This window comes from Bufo bufo, chromosome 5 (genome assembly GCF_905171765.1).
Source record: "Bufo bufo chromosome 5, aBufBuf1.1, whole genome shotgun sequence".
NCBI lineage: Eukaryota > Metazoa > Chordata > Amphibia > Anura > Bufonidae > Bufo > Bufo bufo.
This window is the reverse complement of record NC_053393.1, coordinates 521,266,970-521,285,214: the sequence shown is the minus strand read 5'-3', so window position 1 is coordinate 521,285,214 and position 18,245 is coordinate 521,266,970. Positions and strand designations below refer to the sequence as shown.

Here is an 18,245-nt window from a genome sequence, read left to right as displayed (position 1 = left end):
GATCGACTGGACGAACCCATACTATGCATGGGTAATGGGTAGCCAGGTGGCAGGCGTCATTTATAGTCCCTGTCATACCGGAATCAGGTCCCACTTTTACATCAATGGTTTGTTGAAACAAGCGATGAGTGTGACCCGGGACAGTCCAAACAAAGCCGGCTGTGTGTAGAGATAACGTTCAAGACGACCACTCTTGTAAAGGGCAAGTTCATCCATCTGTTTACATCTAGATATGATCTACTGATCGGGTTGAGTTCCTAACTTTACTTACCATGTAACGTTAGGCCAGTCCAGCCAGATTTAGTGCAGTCATTTGCTGGTGCTGAGAGACACAACCCTATCCAATATTAGACAGAATTCTGTTATATGGCATATAATAGGTCATGAATGCCTTACCTGCGACCCTCCAGCTGTTGCAAAACTACAACTCCCAGCATGCCTGGACATCCTACAGCTATTAGGGTATGCTGGGAGTTGTAGTTTTGCAACAGCTGGAGGGCCACAGGTTGAGCATTCTTATATTAGCTTAATGTGGAGAACCTGGTTTATAGACCCTTGCGGGGATCATTTTGGTAAAATGCAGACACTGAAGCAGCAGGGTGGAAACCATGAGATGTGAGCTCATAGACAATAGGAAGACAGAATTCGGAACGCAGCTCTGGATGAAAATGAAATCAAAGTTTCAAAGCCAGGATCCCAGCGCTGCAGAGGAAGACTTCGAACTACTGAGCCAACACACTTCTCTTTATTACGATACAACTTAATTGAGCCTCAGGGAAAATTGCGTACCGTTTACGGACTATAGATGGTATATCTTGGTTTAGGGTGATTTTCTGAAATTAATCCGCGCGTTGTCCAATCGGGGCACATGGACATCATGAGGTTACCCGTTTGGGCAACCATGTATTAGAAAGACTGGCATGTAATACTACATTTCTCCTGTAGGGGAAAGAATCAGATTCCCTTTAATCCTGTCCTGTTTGTTCTGTCCTTCCATGCTGTGCGATTACGTGTGATATTTGAGATGCGTGGAAATCGTTATTTGACTCGACTTATTTGTATGTTTGGCAAGAGGAAATTGCCTAGAGGAAACTGAAATATGTGGATTATTTGGGAATTTTATAATGATTTTGCCATTACAATTATATAAACCTTTTTATGGTCTGCATGGCGATTACACAGAGCTGTACATGTCCGCTGCTCAATTCCAGAGACGTTTTTTTTTTTTTTTTTTTTTTTTCGTTCCTGAGAGAATTTCATTGATGTCTGCTCCAACATATTTACAGCCACTTAAGTTTTTAAAAATCTTGCTTTTTTTTTTTTTAAGTTCTCTGTTGCTCGTGTCATTGTATCTGCACAGCAATGTATAGAAACCGGAGACACAGCTACATAGTGTGGAGGCTGACAGATCCTGATTGGTTTCCACCCCGTGATTAGCGGTGCCTGAGGAATTTGGCAGCTGCTTATCCTTCCATCGATACTTTAGAGCTCAACTTTATCTGATGCTTTCTGCCACTTCGGTCCCTAATTTCCCCTTAAAAGGCTTCTTTAGCTTTCTAACAAATGTTGCCTTCCCTGCCCCCCCTCCCCCAGACCTCCAGACTTACTTGCACCCCGCCATTCGTTTCCGATTCCTTCGGTTCACCGCCTGTAAACCTCCGGTATCATGTGTGCCGCTGCAGCTAGTCCCTCACATGTGACCTCCGTCGTGACGGAAGTGTACAAGTGAGAATCAAAGTGCTGCGAACACCGCAGTGGAGCAAAGGAGCTGCAACCAAGTGGCCGGGAGCAGTTTGGGCATCTTATAAAGGGGTTGTTTCCCTTCAGCAAATGGCATTTAGCATGTAGAGAAAGTTAAAGTGGTATTCCGAGAGTTTTAAAAAAAACTATCAGAAAACCCAATACAAGGCACTTCCTAATGTATTGTGATTGTCCATATTGCCTCCTTTGCTGGCTGGATTCATTTTTCCATCACATTATAGACTGCCCGTTTCCAGGAGTTGCAACCACCGTGCTTGCATATTATAGGAAAGAGTGGCAGCCTATGTGCACTCCCACTGTCCCAGCCACCAGAGAAGTCGGCACCTTTTCCTATAGAATGCAAGCACGACCACCGCTGGATTGCAGGGTGGTCATAAGCCCTGGAAAACGAGAAGTGTATAATGTGATGGAAAAATGAATCCAGCCAGCAAAGGAAGCAATATGGAGAATTACTATACATTAGTAAGTGCCTGGTATTGACATTCTCTACATGATAAATACAATTTTCTGAAGTAAGACAACCCATTTAGATGTTGGATCATCTTTTTATTATTACTTGAATCTACAGTAGGGTTGTCACCTTTCCCAACAAAATATACTGGCCAATCTTACATAGGTTAAAAAAGGGGGTATTGTTTGGGGACATTGCTTAACATGTGTGTTACTTAGTCATACTTTACGTTTTGCACTTTTTTTCTTTTTTTTTTTTTTTTTATAAAATCCAACTTTTCACTGTTGGTGATACTGTGTTTTTAGCTTTTATTTTGCCTTTTTTTCTGAACTGCTTCTGTTGGGATTCATACTTATCACAATCTACATTAAAGGCGAGAACCTTAATCTCTGAGCTATACAGCTCAATGTTGAACTGCAGTAGATATAGTATGACTAAAAACCTCAGTACTAGTTTCTCATGTATTTGTATATAACAGAAGTATCAAGTTTATATATTTTTTAATAATTGCATATTTTTTATAGTAATTCCAAATTTATTTTGTGACATAAAATTGCAAAAAAAAATAATCTCATCTTGTATCCAGGCTAGAGGCCGTATTTCATCTTGTATCCAGGCTAGAGGCCGTATCTCATCTTGTATCCAGGCTAGAGGCCGTATCTCATCTTGTATCCAGGCTAGAGGCCATATCTCATCTTGTATCCAGGCTAGAGGCCGTATCTCATCTTGTATCCAGGCTAGAGGCCGTATCACATCTTGTATCCAGGCTAGAAGCCGTATCTCATCTTGTATCCAGGCTAGAAGCCGTATCTCATCTTGCATCCAGGCTAGAGAATGTATCTCATCTTGTATCCGGGCTAGAGGCCGTATCTCATCTTGTATCCAGGCTAGAGGCCGTATCTCATCTTGTATCCAGGCTAGAGGCCGTATCTCATCTTGTATCCAGGCTAGAGGCCGTATCACATCTTGTATCCAGGCTAGAAGCCGTATCTCATCTTGTATCCAGGCTAGAAGCCGTATCTCATCTTGTATCCAGGCTAGAAGCCGTATCTCATCTTGCATCCAGGCTAGAGAATGTATCTCATCTTGTATCCAGGCTAGAGGCCGTATTTCATCTTGTATCCAGGCTAGAGGCCGTATCTCATCTTGTATCCAGGCTAGAGGCCGTATCTCATCTTGTATCCAGGCTAGAGGCCGTATCTCATCTTGTATCCAGGCTAGAGGCCGTATCACATCTTGTATCCAGGCTAGAAGCCGTATCTCATCTTGTATCCAGGCTAGAGGCCGTATATCATCTTGTATCCAGGCTAGAGGCCGTATCTCATCTTGTATCCAGGCTAGAGGCCGTATCTCATCTTGTATCCAGGCTAGAGGCCGTATCTCATCTTGTATCCAGGCTAGAGGCCGTATCTCATCTTGTATCCAAGCTAGAGGCCGTATCGCATCTTGTATCCAGGCTAGAGGCCGTATCTCATCTTGTATCCAGGCTAGAGACCGTATCTCCTCTTGTATCCAGGCTAGAAGCCGTATCTCCTCTTGTATCCAGGCTAGAGGCCGTATCTCATCTTGTATCCAGGCTAGAGGCCGTATCACATCTTGTATCCAGGCTAGAGGCCGTATCACATCTTGTATCCAGGCTAGAGGCCGTATCACATCTTGTATCCAGGCTAGAGGCCGTATCTCATCTTGTAACCAGGCTAGAGGCCGTATCTCATCTTGTAACCAGGCTAGAAGCCGTATCTCATCTTGTATCCAGGCTACAGGACGTATCTCATCTTGGCCCAACAGGGTCCTAGAGCCTACTTTCGATTGTACACTTTTCCCTAATAAACTTCGCTGTAATATTGTCATTACTTCCCATCTTTACATTCACATAGAAAGCTTTATTCCACACCAGCATCCCCTTCTTTTGTCAATGAGTGTATTTGGAGAATTTCCAGAGCTCTCCAGCCTGAAGTCGCCCCCTTTGATGAGTCCATGTCTGTTCTTTGTACCCTTTCTGTCCTTTTCACCTCCTGCTTATAAATTGTCTTGTTATTTATGGAGGAGCAATCTTTTTGTGGATGTGTCACCCAGCTTCTCTTGCAATGTATAGATTTTCTCCATATTCCCACACATAAAACAGGAGCCTTTCATACTTTTCATGACGTGCAGTCTTGTATCTTGTTTCATGCAGTTTCCACTCAGCATATTGCATTTATGGTTGGAGTGCAACATGTATGCGATGGATATGTTAGGTTGCATTTCTAGGAATAATCTATGTGGATAAATATCAGCACAGTAATGTCAGATATTTGTATCTTCCAGGAATTGGCTCTTGTTGCCCCCGAGTCACCGTCCGAACAGGCAAGACGAATGTTCCAAACCTACGATCCAGAAGGTGAGTTTATGTTCTGATATAAATTGGACTCCGTTCACATCAGTCGGACACCTTTTGTTAGAAGAGTTCCTGCCATGGCATCTTTCTGCCGGGACCCTCGACAATCAGTGTTGGTTGTCCTGCATGGCCACCACTAGTCTGTGCATACATTTTAGTGTTTCCGAATACAGTACTAATGTGTTATGGCATAAGAACCTAATAAATCGCCTCCAGTCTTACTTTATCCCGCATGGATGTGCACTCTCTTTGGTGCCCATGGGTAGCAGCGCAAAAAAAAAAAAAGTTCTGGTCTCCATAGCCTTTCCAAGATGGCGCTACTATCTACATGAGCTAAAAGGGTTCTGCACTGGTGCAGACAGAGAACGTCGATCTCTTTTATGGATGTCCTGTAACATAGTAGCATAGTATATAAGGCCGAAAACAGACATTTGTCCATCCAGTTCGGCCTGTTATCCTGCAAGTTGATCCAGAGGAAGGCAAAAAACCCCTGTGAGGTACAAGCCAATTTTCCCCACTTAAGGGGGGAAAACTTCCTTCCCAACTCCATTCACGCAATCAGAATAACTCCCTGGATCAACGACCCCTCTCTAGTAGCTATAGCCTGTAATATTATTACCCTCCAGAAATACATCCAGGCCCCTCTTGAATTCCTTTATTGTACTCACCATCACCACCTCCTCAGGCAGAGAGCTCCATAGTCTCACTGCTCTTACCGTAAAGAATCCTTTTCTATGTTTGTGTACAAACCTTCTTTCCTCCAGACGCAGAGGATGTCCCCTCGTCACAGTCCTGGGGATAAATAGATGATGGGAGGGATCTCTGTACTGACCCCTGATAGATCTATACATTGTAATTAGATCTCCCCACAGTCTTTTTTCTAAAGTGAATAACCCTAATTTTGATAATCTTTCAGGGTACTGTAGTCCCCCCCCTATTCCAGTTATTACTTTAGTTGCCCTCCCCTGAACCCTCTCCAGCTCTGCTATGTCTGCCTTGTTCACAGGAGCCCAGAACTGTACACAGTACTCCGTGTGGTCTGACTTGTAAAGTAGTAGGAATATGTTCTTATCACTGGCATCTATGCCCCTTTTGATGCAACCCATTATCTTATTGGCCTTGGCGGCAGCTGCCTGACACTGGTTTTTACTGCTTAGTTTGCTGTTTATTAAAATTCCTAGATCCTTTTCCATGTCAGTGTTACCCAGTGTTTTACCATTTAGTATGTACGGGTGACTTGCATTATTCCTTCCCATCTGCATAACTTTACATTTGTCAGTGTTAAACCTCATCTGCCACTTATCTGCCCAAGCCTCCAATCTATCCAGATCCCTCTGTAGCAGTATACTGTCCTCATCAGTGTAAATTACTTTACACAGTTTAGTGTCCTCTTCAAAAATTGATATTTTACTATGCAAGCCTTCTACAAGATCATTAATAAATATATTGAAGAGAATAGGGCCCAATACTGACCCCTGAGGTACTCCACTAGTGACAGTGACCCAATCTGAGTGTGCACCGTTAATAACCACCCTCTGTTTTCTATCCCTCAGCCAGTTACTTACCCACATACAGATGTTTTCTCCCAGTCCGAGCATTCTCATTTTATATACTAACCTTTTATGTGGTACAGTGTCAAATGCTTTGGAGAAGTCCAGATATACGACATCCATTGATTCGCCGCTGTCAAGTCTAGAACTTACCTCCTCATAGAAACTGATTAAATTAGTTTGACATGACCGATCCCTCACGAAGCCATGCTGATATGGCGTTATTTGCTTATTTCCGTTGAGATCCTCCAAGATAGCATCTCTTAGAAAGCCTTCAAACAGTTTACCCACAACAGATGTTAAACTTACCGGCCTATAGTTTCCGGGGTCTGTTTTTTGCATCCTTTTTGAATATTGGCACCACATTTGCCATGCGCCAATCCTGTGGGACATTCCCTGTCAGTACAGAGTCCGCAAATATCAGAAACAAGGGTCTGGCTATGACATTACTTAATTATCTTAGGATACGAGGGTGTATGCCATCTGGTCCTGGCGATTCTGCCTATTTTAATCTTTTTAAGTCGCTGTTGTACTTCTTCCTGGGTCAGACAGGACACTTTTAATGGGGAATTTACTTTTTACATTCTGCATTTCATCTTTATTTTCCTCAGTGAGTACATTGGAGAAAAAATGTTTTAAACGCTTTGCTTTCTCCTCGTCGATCTCAGCAACGCCCCCATCATTGCTCTGTAGAGGGCCGACACCTTCAGATTTATACTTTTTACCATTTATATAATTGAAGAACATTTTAGGGTTAGTTTTGCTCTCTTTGGCAATTAATCCGAAATAAAAGACAGAGGCGCCATCTTGGAAAGGCTGTAGTTGTGGTGAGCCAACATAAGTCAGAAGGCAATTTAACAAGTTTTTATGCCATCACACACTAGTGTATGGTCTTAAGACTGTATTACACAGCCCGATGTGGCACATGATTGTCGGTAGGGAAGCATTCCCTCCCTGCAATCGCCGGCTCTCTAGCGGAGGAAACCACTGCTGTTACATGCAGCGATCTCCTCCGCAGCATGGGCAGGAGCGATCGTTATGCTATCACTCGTCCTCATGCTGGTTTGCCGACGGCAGATCGTGATTAGACACCACAATCTGCCGCCTGCAAACGATACATTTTTTAACACATATAACTCGTTCTTTTGGCAATCTGCAGTATTACACTGCAAGATGATCGCTAACGAGCGTTCATGCGAACGCTCGTTAGCAATCATCTGTCGAAAAATCGGGCAGTGTAATCCACGCTTTACTGAAATGTATGTACAAAGTGGACAGTCCCTTTAATGGAGACATTGCTGGAGTGAGATTCAAAACTGTTACCCTACTTTAGCAAGTTCCTGACATAGGTTTACAACTAATTTTCCCTGAGGGCCACATCATAAGAATCCCACCTCCATTGATAGAAATGCCCAAGTAACATTAATACAAGCCATGACTTTAGGTGTGATTGGCTGAGGGAGGTAGAGCAATCCTGCGAAGGGAGCATTGCTCTCTGCTCTGGAGGCTGGTGCCTATCGTACGGTTTGAGTGCTGTAGACTGGGACTATATTAGTGAGAACGTGTGCTACAGAACTAGAAATATGTTATATATAATTACGGGGGTTTCCAGGAGCTTAAAGGGGTTGTCTCGCTTCAGCAAATAGCATTTACCATGTAGAGAAAGTTAATACAAGGCACTTACTAATGTATTGTGATTGTCCATATTGCCTCCTTTGCTGGCTGGATTAATTTTTCCATCACATTATACACTGCTCGTCTCCAGGGCTTACGACCACCCTGCAGTCCAGCAGCGGTGGTCGTGCCTGCACACTATAGGAAAAAGTGCCATCCTCTCTGGTGGCTGGGACCGCGGGAGTGTGCATAGGCTTGCGCCTTTTCCTATAGTTCCTATAAAGGCAATATGGAGAATCACAATACATTAGGAAGTGCCTTGTAGTCACTTCTTCTTCATGATAAATGCTAATTGCTGAAGTGAGACAACTCCTTTAATACTGATCACCTATTCCCAGGATAGGCCATCAGTATCTGATCGGTATTTACAGTCTAAGGCCTGAAAGAGTGGTGCATGACTTCTATCTTTGTGTCATGCATCGACTCTCCCCCCCCCCCCCCCCCCTCCCTCCATGCCTTGCACTATACATCAGTATTTGCTGCACTGTTCCTTTAAGGCCGGCGGCATATATAAAACTTACCTGCTGAGTGTCTGAGGCGTCCATCTTGACTCTGATGCCAGCCGGATTGTATAAACCAGTGGAGCACTTTATAATACAACACATGCAAGCATTTCTGGCAGCATAAAACATTTCAATGGGAAAAATAAACCACGAAAGTGATGTTTCCAATGGCGTTACTGGATCTGAGCGCTGGAGCTCATAACCAGAGTTGTGAAATTACTATTGTAAGCTCTGCAGGCATTGTATAAATCATCCATCCTCTGTTATATGGCTGCGGTCAGTCAAGGCTTAAACAGCAGTATAAATAATCAGCTAAAATCGAAATTATAATAAAATTGCAGCAGACAGTGACGTAAAGGGATACGGGTAATCAGATTTATATCTAAGTTGCTAAAAGAAAAGTGAATGTGTGCATGTAACACAGCTGCTATCTCAATTAACCCGACTTTTAATTGACTTAAGAAACTTGATCAGGTCGTGCTTGGGCTCTTAGGTGGCTCCATGCGTCCGGTGAATAGTCTAGCAGATATTTTCTTAGTGTAAATGGTCTCATTTGCGTGGTTTTGGCCCTGCAGTCTGTGTAGGTTCTACTCGGATCAATTGTTCAATGGTGATGGTTCTCAAACTCTTTTTTAAGACAGGAAACCTTGCAGGCCATGGACAGCTTTGACATGGGAAAAATGATTTTTGCATATGTCAGTGGTTGCCTTGAGTTAAGAAAGTTGCTCTAAGTTTCAGTCTGCAGTCTCCATTCCTTCATTCATATTTACTGGATGTGAGGTCTGTGTGTTCAGGATGCTGCTATCTTCACTAGCTCTCATGTATCTACACAGCTGCATCCCTTCATTCATTTTCAGACCTCCTAGTATGCAGTTTACATCCTGATCATAAAGATGTTGTCTCACTTCAGCAAATGGCATTTATCATGTAGATAAAGTTAATACAAGGCACTTACTAATGTATGGTCCATATTGCCTCCTTTGCTGGCTTGATTCGTTTTTTCCATTTCATTGTACACTGCTTGTTTCCAGGGGGTAACAGCCACCTCTGCAGCAACACAGGTACACGGTCCCAGCCACCAGAGAGGCCTGCGCATTTTGGATTGCAGGGTGCTCTTAACCCCTGTAAATGAGCAGTGCATAATGTGGTTGAAAATAAATCAAGCCAGCAAAGGAGGCAATATGGGCAATCACAATACATAAGTAAGTTCCTTGTATTAACTTTGTCTACATGATAAATGTGATTTGCTGAAGTGAGACAACCAGTTTAGTTTCAGACTCTTCTCGTGTGGACGTGTCCTTCCCAGTAATAGTGCTGGACGTGAGATCTGTGTGTCCAGGATGTTGCTGTCTTCACTAGCTCTCATGTTTCAGCACAGCTTTATTCCTGGACTGATTTTCCCTTCTACAGCCCATGAGGAAATGTCTCTCACTTGCACTGAAAGTCACTGATGCTGAGGACTGTGTGATCTCTCCCCTTTCCCCTGCAGACTCCGCCGTGGGTGTTCTCCTCCTTCAAATGAGAAACTTCAGTGGTTTTATGCTGACATATGTTCCTTTTCTCTTAGTGTTCTCAATTTTTAACTTAAAGAGGTTCTGCACTTTGTTTAAACTAATGATCTATCCTCTGGATAGATCATCAGCATCTGATCGGCGGGTGTCCGACACCTGGGCCCCCCTGCCGATCAGCTGTTTGAGAAGGCAGCGGCGCTCCAGCAGCGCCGCGGCCTTCTCACTGTTTACCGCTGGCACAGTGACGTCACGACTTGTATCAATGGCATGGGCGGGGCAAAGCTCCATGCAAGGGAACAGAGCCTAGCCGCGCCCAGGCCAGTGATACTAGTCGTGACGTCACTGGGCCTGAGGGAAACAGTGAGAAGGCGGAGGCGCCGCTGCCTTCTCAAACAGCTGATGGGCGGGGGTCCCGGGTGTCGGACCCCCGCCGATCAGATGCTAATGATCTATCCAGAGGATAGATCATCAGTTTAAACAAACTGCAGAACCCCTTTAATATAGCATGAGTTTATCTCAAAGTAGGAAATTTAACCAGTTGTCCACCATTTTTAAAGGCCATGTGGTCCTCAGTTTTGCCACAAAGCATGCATGCACACAAGTACATAATAATACTTTGTGCCTTCCTTTTTTTTCATCTTCTTTTTGCTAATCCTTTTGTGTATTAATCCCACTGTTATACATTTATGCTTTCTTTGTTGATTTAGACTACAGCAGAAGTGGAAGGCTGTCCTACACGGTGGTTGGAATACCCACATGGATTGCCCACGTGAACCTTATTTATACAGCTCATTCATTATCTTAGGGTTTCTATAAGCCTCCAACCTGAGTTGAGAAGATCTGCCTAGTTTTTGCCTACCCCTTTCCATGTGACTTGTGACGTCACTAACTCGGGTCATTGACCCCCTTATCGGCCTTACCAGAGAGTCACTGCAAAAAGCTCCGGCCTTAAAACTCTACACAGTTGTCAAATCATTTACATGGCCACCATGTCCCACACTTCTTACATTACCACCTTCAACTTTCTCCTGTGATGTCATCAGTGGTGGGGCATAAAGAAGTGAGCCTACTTTAGCGATTTAGTTTAAAACTTCAAACTGGATGGTGATAAATATTAAACAGGGTTTTCTGGGAGTTCAATTCTGATGGCCTATCCTCAGCATAGGTTGTCAGTATCTGATCTGTGGGAACCCAACACTCCTGTCAATCAGCTGCTTGAAGAGGTCACGATGCTCTAGTAAGCGCTGTGGTCTCTTCCTTGGCCAGTGATGTCACATTCATCGTCACATGGCGTAGACACAGCTCAGTCACATTCACGTGAATGGGCCTGGGCTGCAATACCAAGCACAGCCACTATCCAATGTACAGCGCTGTGCTTGGTGAGCTGCGAGGAGGCCATAGCGCTCACCTGAACATTGCGGCCTCCTCAAACAGCGGATTGGCGACAATGAAAGGTGTCAGACCCCCTCTGATATTGATTACCTATCCTAAGGATAGGTCATCCATATTATACTCCTGTAAACCTATTTAAAAGGGGTTTTCCGAGATTCTTTTTTAACTGATCACCCATCCTCTGGATAGGTCCTCAGTATCTGATTGGTGGGAGTCTGACACCTGTGACCTCCGGTGATCAGCTCTTTGAGAAGGCACTGGTGCTCCCTGTAGCGTCGTGGCCTTCTCCCTTCTCATACATAGTATAGCAGTTGTGCTTGGTATTGCGCTCAGCACCATTCACTTCAATAGGGCTGATCTGCGCCTAGGCCACGTGACCGATAAAAGTGACATCATATGGCCTAGGAAACGCTGTGAGAAGGCCACTATGCTACTGCGAGTTCTGGAGCCTTCTCTAACAGCTGGATGGCAGGGGTCCCGGGTGTCGGACCCCCACCGATCAGATACTGATTTGCTATCCAGAGGATAGGTCATCATTTAAAAAAATAAAAATCTCGGAAAACCTCTTTAAACTTAAAAAAAAATTGATCGCAATTCCCCTTTGCCTATGATATTGCTCCTCGAACATATGGCCTCTGTACTGTAAAAGTGACAAAAATTATTCATTCCTGGAGATAACATTTCTGAGCACATAATGGGAATGTTTTATAGCTGGTATCAGATATTCCAGGCCAGAAGTTCCCGGCTCCCCCACTTCAGCACATTCATAGCGTGCCGCAGTGACATATGACATCTGGACCTCTCATTTTTCTGTTCATTAATTTTCCCTGTACCACATTAATATTGTTTGATTTCTGTAGTGTGAGCAGATTAAAGGGGTACTCCTATCTATAAAGTGATGGCATATCGCCGGTAATGGTCTGACCTCCGGGAACCCCCACCGATCCAGGGAAAGAAGGGGCTGCAACCCGTGTCCTTCCCTGGACAGCGGGATGCACTGCTGAATTAGTGGGAATGGTGGAGATCCCAGAGGTCGGACCCCCACCATTCCTAGCAATATTCCATCACTTACAAGATGGGAGCAGCAATCCTGAAGAATACAGCTTCTCATACTTAGGGCTGATGCACACAAACGTATTTTCTTTCCGTGTCCGTTCCATTTTTTTGGGCGGTCCGTATGCGGATACATTCATTTCAATGGGTCTGCAAAAAAACGGAAGTTACTCCGTGTGCATTCTGTTTCCATATGTCTGTATGTCAGTTCCGCAAAAAAATAGAACATGTCCTATTACTGTCTGCATTACGGACAAGGCTAGTACTGTTCTATTAGGGGCCAGCCATTCCGTTCCGCGAAATACGGAATGCACACTGACGTTATCCTTGTTTTTTGTGGATCAGTTTTTTGCGGACCACAAAATGCATGCGGTCGTGTGCGTGAACCCTTACACGTAGCCTCCCATAGGTTGCAGCATTGGATGCACCTTTGCTTACCAATGATAATTGCATTTAGGCTAGGGTGACATGAAGACTCCTGTAAACCATGGTAATACAGTCGGTCATGCTGGAGTCAGAGGATCGCCGCAGTTTTACTGGGATTCACAGGTGATGCACAAGGCCGTAGGAAGCTGCCACTAGAGGAATCTAACTGCGTGTATAAGTTTCTCCCGATGTCTTCGGTGAGCTCCCTCTAGTGGCTGCACTAGGCAAATTGAATTACCATTGAAGACAATCACAGTACGGTGGCACGGTTTATGAGGGAGCACTTTGCTGGTGGCATTTATGTGGGACACTGCTGTCTGTATTGTTTATGGGGGAGCCACTTACCAGGATGCACATCCCCCATGCCCTATGCTGGTGCTGGTTCTACAGGCACTATAGCTTTTATTCTGGGGGCAGAACCTATACTTATGGACAGAGTTCAGTTCCTCTCCAAAAATGGTGTTCTTAGGGCTCATGCACACGTGTGCTGCAGACTGCAAATGGCGATCAGCAATGCACGGGCATCGGCTGTGTGAACGCAGTTTGCAGATGCGGACCCATTCACTTGAATAGATCCATGGTCCGCAAGATTCAGTCCGCACTGCAAAAAAATAGTTCTATATTTTTTACGGTGCGCAGACACGGACCGAAATCCCACGGAAACGCTCAGTAGTGCTTCCTTGCGCTTCCAGTCCGTGACTCCGCACCACTTAGTATCTTGCAGATTGCGGACCCAGTCAAGTGAATGGATCCGCATCCGTGATATGGAGCGCATGCGGTCGGTGCCCGTATATTTCAGACCTGCTCTCTTTGCTGGCCGCAATATGGGCACGGGCCACACATGTTCGTGTGCATGAGCCCTTATACTAAGCTGAGCAGCCCTCTCAAGTCTTAAAGGGGTTGCACAGGGTTAGAAAAACATGGCTGATTTCTTCCAGGAACCGCGCCACACCTGGGCATGGGTTGTGTCTGGCATTGCCGCCAAGGCTGAGCTGCGAGACCAGACCTGTAGACAGATGGGGCAATGTTTTTCTAGGACAGAATAAATGTTTTTTCCTACTTTGCATCCCCTTTAAGTGAGTCAGCTGCAGCTGTCCTGCTTGTTGACAGTTTCCATGTGGTAGGAGATTTCTTTTTATATTTTTTTGTACATTGCATGGAGTAAAAAAAGTTTTTAAAAAAACAGACACTAGAAAAAGACAAATTAAAATGTAAAACTATGAGCAACACATTGCGATAAGGCAGAATGATAACCTCAGCTCTGCTGCATCGGTGTAGTACAACAATACTAGATGTAATTAGGCCGGCTATGCAGACAGTGATACGGCAGAATGGAGTGGCTCTGTAAATTCAATTACTTTGCAGCTTATTTGGAGTCAATTAGTTGTGTCCGCTGAGGAATTAGAGCAGGTGTAAGTGCGGAAACGGAGCAATTACCACAGTCTTGTGTTTCGGTGACACTTCATCTTCTAGTCCTGCAAGAACGGAGGCCTCTGATCAGTCTTACTGTAGACTCCAGTGTATGGTCCTTAGTATTGAACTACTAGCCAACTGAGATTGTTGTGACTAATTGGATCCCAAGGGAGGGGCACAAAAGGGGTTAATTCATTGGCCTCTTATTTTCGCTGTAGGTTTGTGTATGTGTGTGTGTGTCCGCTAAATGAAATCCACACCGTCGCATTTACAATCATGAGATTTGGCACACAGGTACATCAGGTGTCCGGGAAGGTTTTAGACCGGGTCTCAGCTCTCTAGGGCGTACCGTTCCTGAGATATTCCCAAAAGAATGCATTAGCCAATGGAAGCTTGATCACATGACTCTTATCAGCCAATAGAGGCTCGCAGGTCCTCCACATACACAGTTTTACTCCAGGTTTCCATAACAACCCAGCCATTTTTCTTCACTGCTGTAGGTCAGCTTTAACCGCCTAACGCAGGGATGCGTCCTGCGGCGGTCGGTTTGTTCCTCCTAGGCGCGTCATCCCGCGAGACGCGAGATTTCCTGTGAACGCGCGCACACAGGAGCGCGTGTTCACAGGATCGAAAGGTAAACGAGCTGATCTACAGCCTGCCATTTGCTGGCAAGCTGTAGATGCGATTTTTTTAACCCCTGGAAGGTATATCAGACGCTGTTTTGTTAACAGCGTCTGATATACCTGCTACCTGGTCCTCTGGTGGTCCCTTTTGCTTGGATCGACCACCAGAGGACACAGGCAGCTCTGTAAGTAGCACCAATCACCACACCACACTACACTACACACACACCCCTGTCACTTATTAACCCCTGATCACCCCATATAGACTCCCTGATCACCCCCCTGTCATTGATCACCCCCCTGTAAGGCTCCATTCAGGCGTCCGTATGTGTTTTGCGGATCTGCAAAACACGGACACCGGCAATGTGCTTTCCGCATTTTGCGGATCCGCACATTGCCAGAACTATATAGAAAATGCCTTTTCTTGTCCGCAATTGCGGACAAGAATAGGACATGTTCTATAGGCTCTACAAAAAACGCAGTGTTCGCCCGATCAGGCCTGATCTTGTGCGCACACTTGCGTTCAGTCCGCCCCACCGCAGTGACAGAAATTTTCTTTCTTTCTGATAACTGCAAAAACACAGTAAAATCGCTGCGGCGCTATAAAGATCACTTTTGAGGGGCATGGCGAGTTCATAGATTTTTTTTTTGGGCACAAGTTAGCGGAAATTTTTTTTTTTTTTTTTTTTTTATTACAAAGTCTCATATTCCACTAACTTTTGACAAAAAATTAAATCTCACATGAACTCACCATACCCCTCACGGAATCCAAATGCGTACAATTTTTTAGACATTTATATTCCAGACTTCTTCTCACGCTTTAGGGCCCCTAAAATGCCAGGGCAGTATAAATACCCCACATGTGACCCCATTTTGGAATGAAGACACCCCAAGGTATTTCGTGAGGGGCATGGCGAGTTCATGTAAAAAAAAAAATTTTGTCACAAGTTAGTGGAATATGAGACTTTGTAGGAGAAAAAAAAATTAAAAAATCATTTTCTGCTAACTTGTGCCAAAAAATATATATTCTAGGAACTCGCCATCCCCCTCACGGAATACCTTGGAGTGTATTCTTTCCAAAATGGGGTCACTTGTGGGGTATTTATACTGCCCTGGTATTTTAGGGGCCCTAAAGCGTGAGAAGTAGTTTGGAATCCAAATGCGTAAAAAATGCCCTGTGAAATCCTAAAAGTACTCATTGCAATTTGGGCCCCTTTGCGCACCTAGGCTGCAAAAAAGTGTCACACATGTGATATCGCCGTACTCAGGAGAAGTAGGGCAATGTGTTTTGGGGTGTATATTTACATATACCCATACTGTGTGTGAGAAATATCTCTGTAAAATGACAACTTTGTATAAAAAAATGGGAAAAGTTGTCTTTTACAGAGATATTTATCTCACCCAGCATGGGTATATGTAAAAATACACCTCAAAACACATTACCCTACTGCGCAAAGGGGACCAAATTCCAATGAGTACTTTTAGGATTTCACAGGGCATTTTTACGCATTTGGATTCCAAACTACTTCTCACACTTTAGGGCCCCTAAAATGCCAGGGCAGTATAAATACCCCACAAGTGACCCCATTTTAGAAAGAAGACACCCCAAGGTATTCCGTGAGGGGTATGGTGAGTTTATGTAAAATTTTATTTTTTGTCACAAGTTAGTGGAATATTAGACTTTGTAAGGAAAAAAAAAAATAATATCATTTTCCACTAACTTGTGACAAAAAATAAAAACTTCCATGAACTCGCTATGCCCATCAGCGAAATACCTTAGGGTGTCTACTTTCTGAAATGGGGTCATTTGTGGGGTGTTTCTACTGTCTGGGCATTGTAGAACCTCAGGAAACATGACAGGTGCTCAGAAAGTCAAAGTGCGTAAATTCACATTTTTGCACCATAGTTTGTAAACGCTATAACTTTTACCCAAACCAATAAATATACACTTATTGCATTTTTTTTTATCAAAGACATGTAGAACAATAAATTTTGAGAAAAATTTATATAGAAATGTAGTTATATTTGAAAAATTTTACAACAGAAACTGAAAAATGTCGTTTTTTTGCTAAAATTTCGGTCAATTTCGATTAATATAAAAAAAAGTAAAAATGTCAGCAGCAATGAAATACCACCAAATGAAAGCTCTATTAGTGAGAAGAAAAGGAGGTAAAATTCATTTGGGTGGTAAGTTGCATGACCGAGCAATAAACGGTGATAGTAGGGTAGGTCAGAAGTGTAAAAAGTGGTCTGGTCATTAAGGGGGTTTAAGCTCTGGGGGCTGAGGTGGTTAAAGGAAATCTGTCACCAGGATAATCACTACTGAAGTAAAGCCAGGGCCTAACAGCACTTAGTACCTTATTTCAAGACGTGCCTTTGTTCCAGCAATAGATGTTTTTATCCTCTGAAAATCCAGTATATTTGGTATGCAAATGAGCCAGTAAGGTGCCCAGAGGGGCGTCACTCTTGCAGGATTGAGCCCAGACATGCCCCCTGCCATGATGATAGGAGGGTCCCAATTGCACCAATGTTTCACTTTCAGGAGTTAGCACACATTTCCCTTTTACATGCGATCAGAGCGGAGACAGCAGAACGATGTAATCTTCTGCCACGTTTAAAACCCATAACAAAGATCTTTATCCCATACAATCTAGGTCACCTGCACTCGCTTTCAGGATCTTGTTGAAAGGGATCTGTGTGCACTCCATGAAAAATCTAAGGCTACTTTCACACTCGCGTTTGGTGCGGATCCGTCATGGATCTACACAGACGGATCCATTCAGATAATACAACCGTCTGCATCCGTTCTGAACGGATCCGTTTATATTATTTTTAACATAGCCAAGACCGATCCGTCTTGAGCACCATTGAAAGACAATGGAGGACGGATCCGTTTTCTACTGTGCCAGATTGTGTTTTAAAAAAAAATGATCCGTCCCCATTGACTTACATTGTGTGTCAGAACGGATCCGTTTGGCTCAGTTTTGTCAGACTGACACCAAAACGCTGCAAGCAGCCTTCAGAGCGGAATGGAGGCAGAACGGAGGCGAACTGATGCATTCTGAGCGGATCCTTATCCATTCAGAATGCATTAGGGCAAAACTGATCCTTTTTGGACCGCTTGTGAGAGCCCTGAACGGATTTCACAAACAGAAAGCCAAAACGCCAGGGTGAAAGTAGCCTAAAACATAAATGAATCCATCATATAATCAGGAGAAACAAATCACACCAAGCAGCAAAAGAGCTAACCTTACGTTGGGTGAACGCAGTGCACTGAGAGACCTGGAGAGGAAAACAGATATAATTATTAAGGGGCCATTCACACGTCCGTATGTGTTTTGCGGATCCGCACATCGCCGGCACTCTTATAGAAAATGCCTTTTCTTGTCCGCATTTGCGGACAAGACTAGGACATGTTCTATTTTTTTGGCGTAACGGAAGTGCAGATCTTTAAGTGCAGATGCGGACAGCACATTCCGGCCCCATTGAAAATGAATGCATCCGCACCTGT

General features: G+C 44.1%; 1 protein-coding gene across 3 annotated transcripts in view; it reads left to right on the top strand.

Moving 5' to 3' along the window:
- MINDY3 (MINDY lysine 48 deubiquitinase 3) overlaps window positions 1–18,245 on the top strand; it is a 154,560-nt gene that overhangs the window by 117,589 nt on the left and 18,726 nt on the right. For all 3 annotated transcript variants that reach the window (XM_040434557.1, XM_040434558.1, XM_040434560.1), the window contains one exon: window positions 4,520–4,592. In XM_040434557.1, coding sequence (XP_040290491.1) covers window positions 4,520–4,592 — 73 coding nt within the window. The remainder of the gene's footprint in view (window positions 1–4,519; window positions 4,593–18,245) is intronic.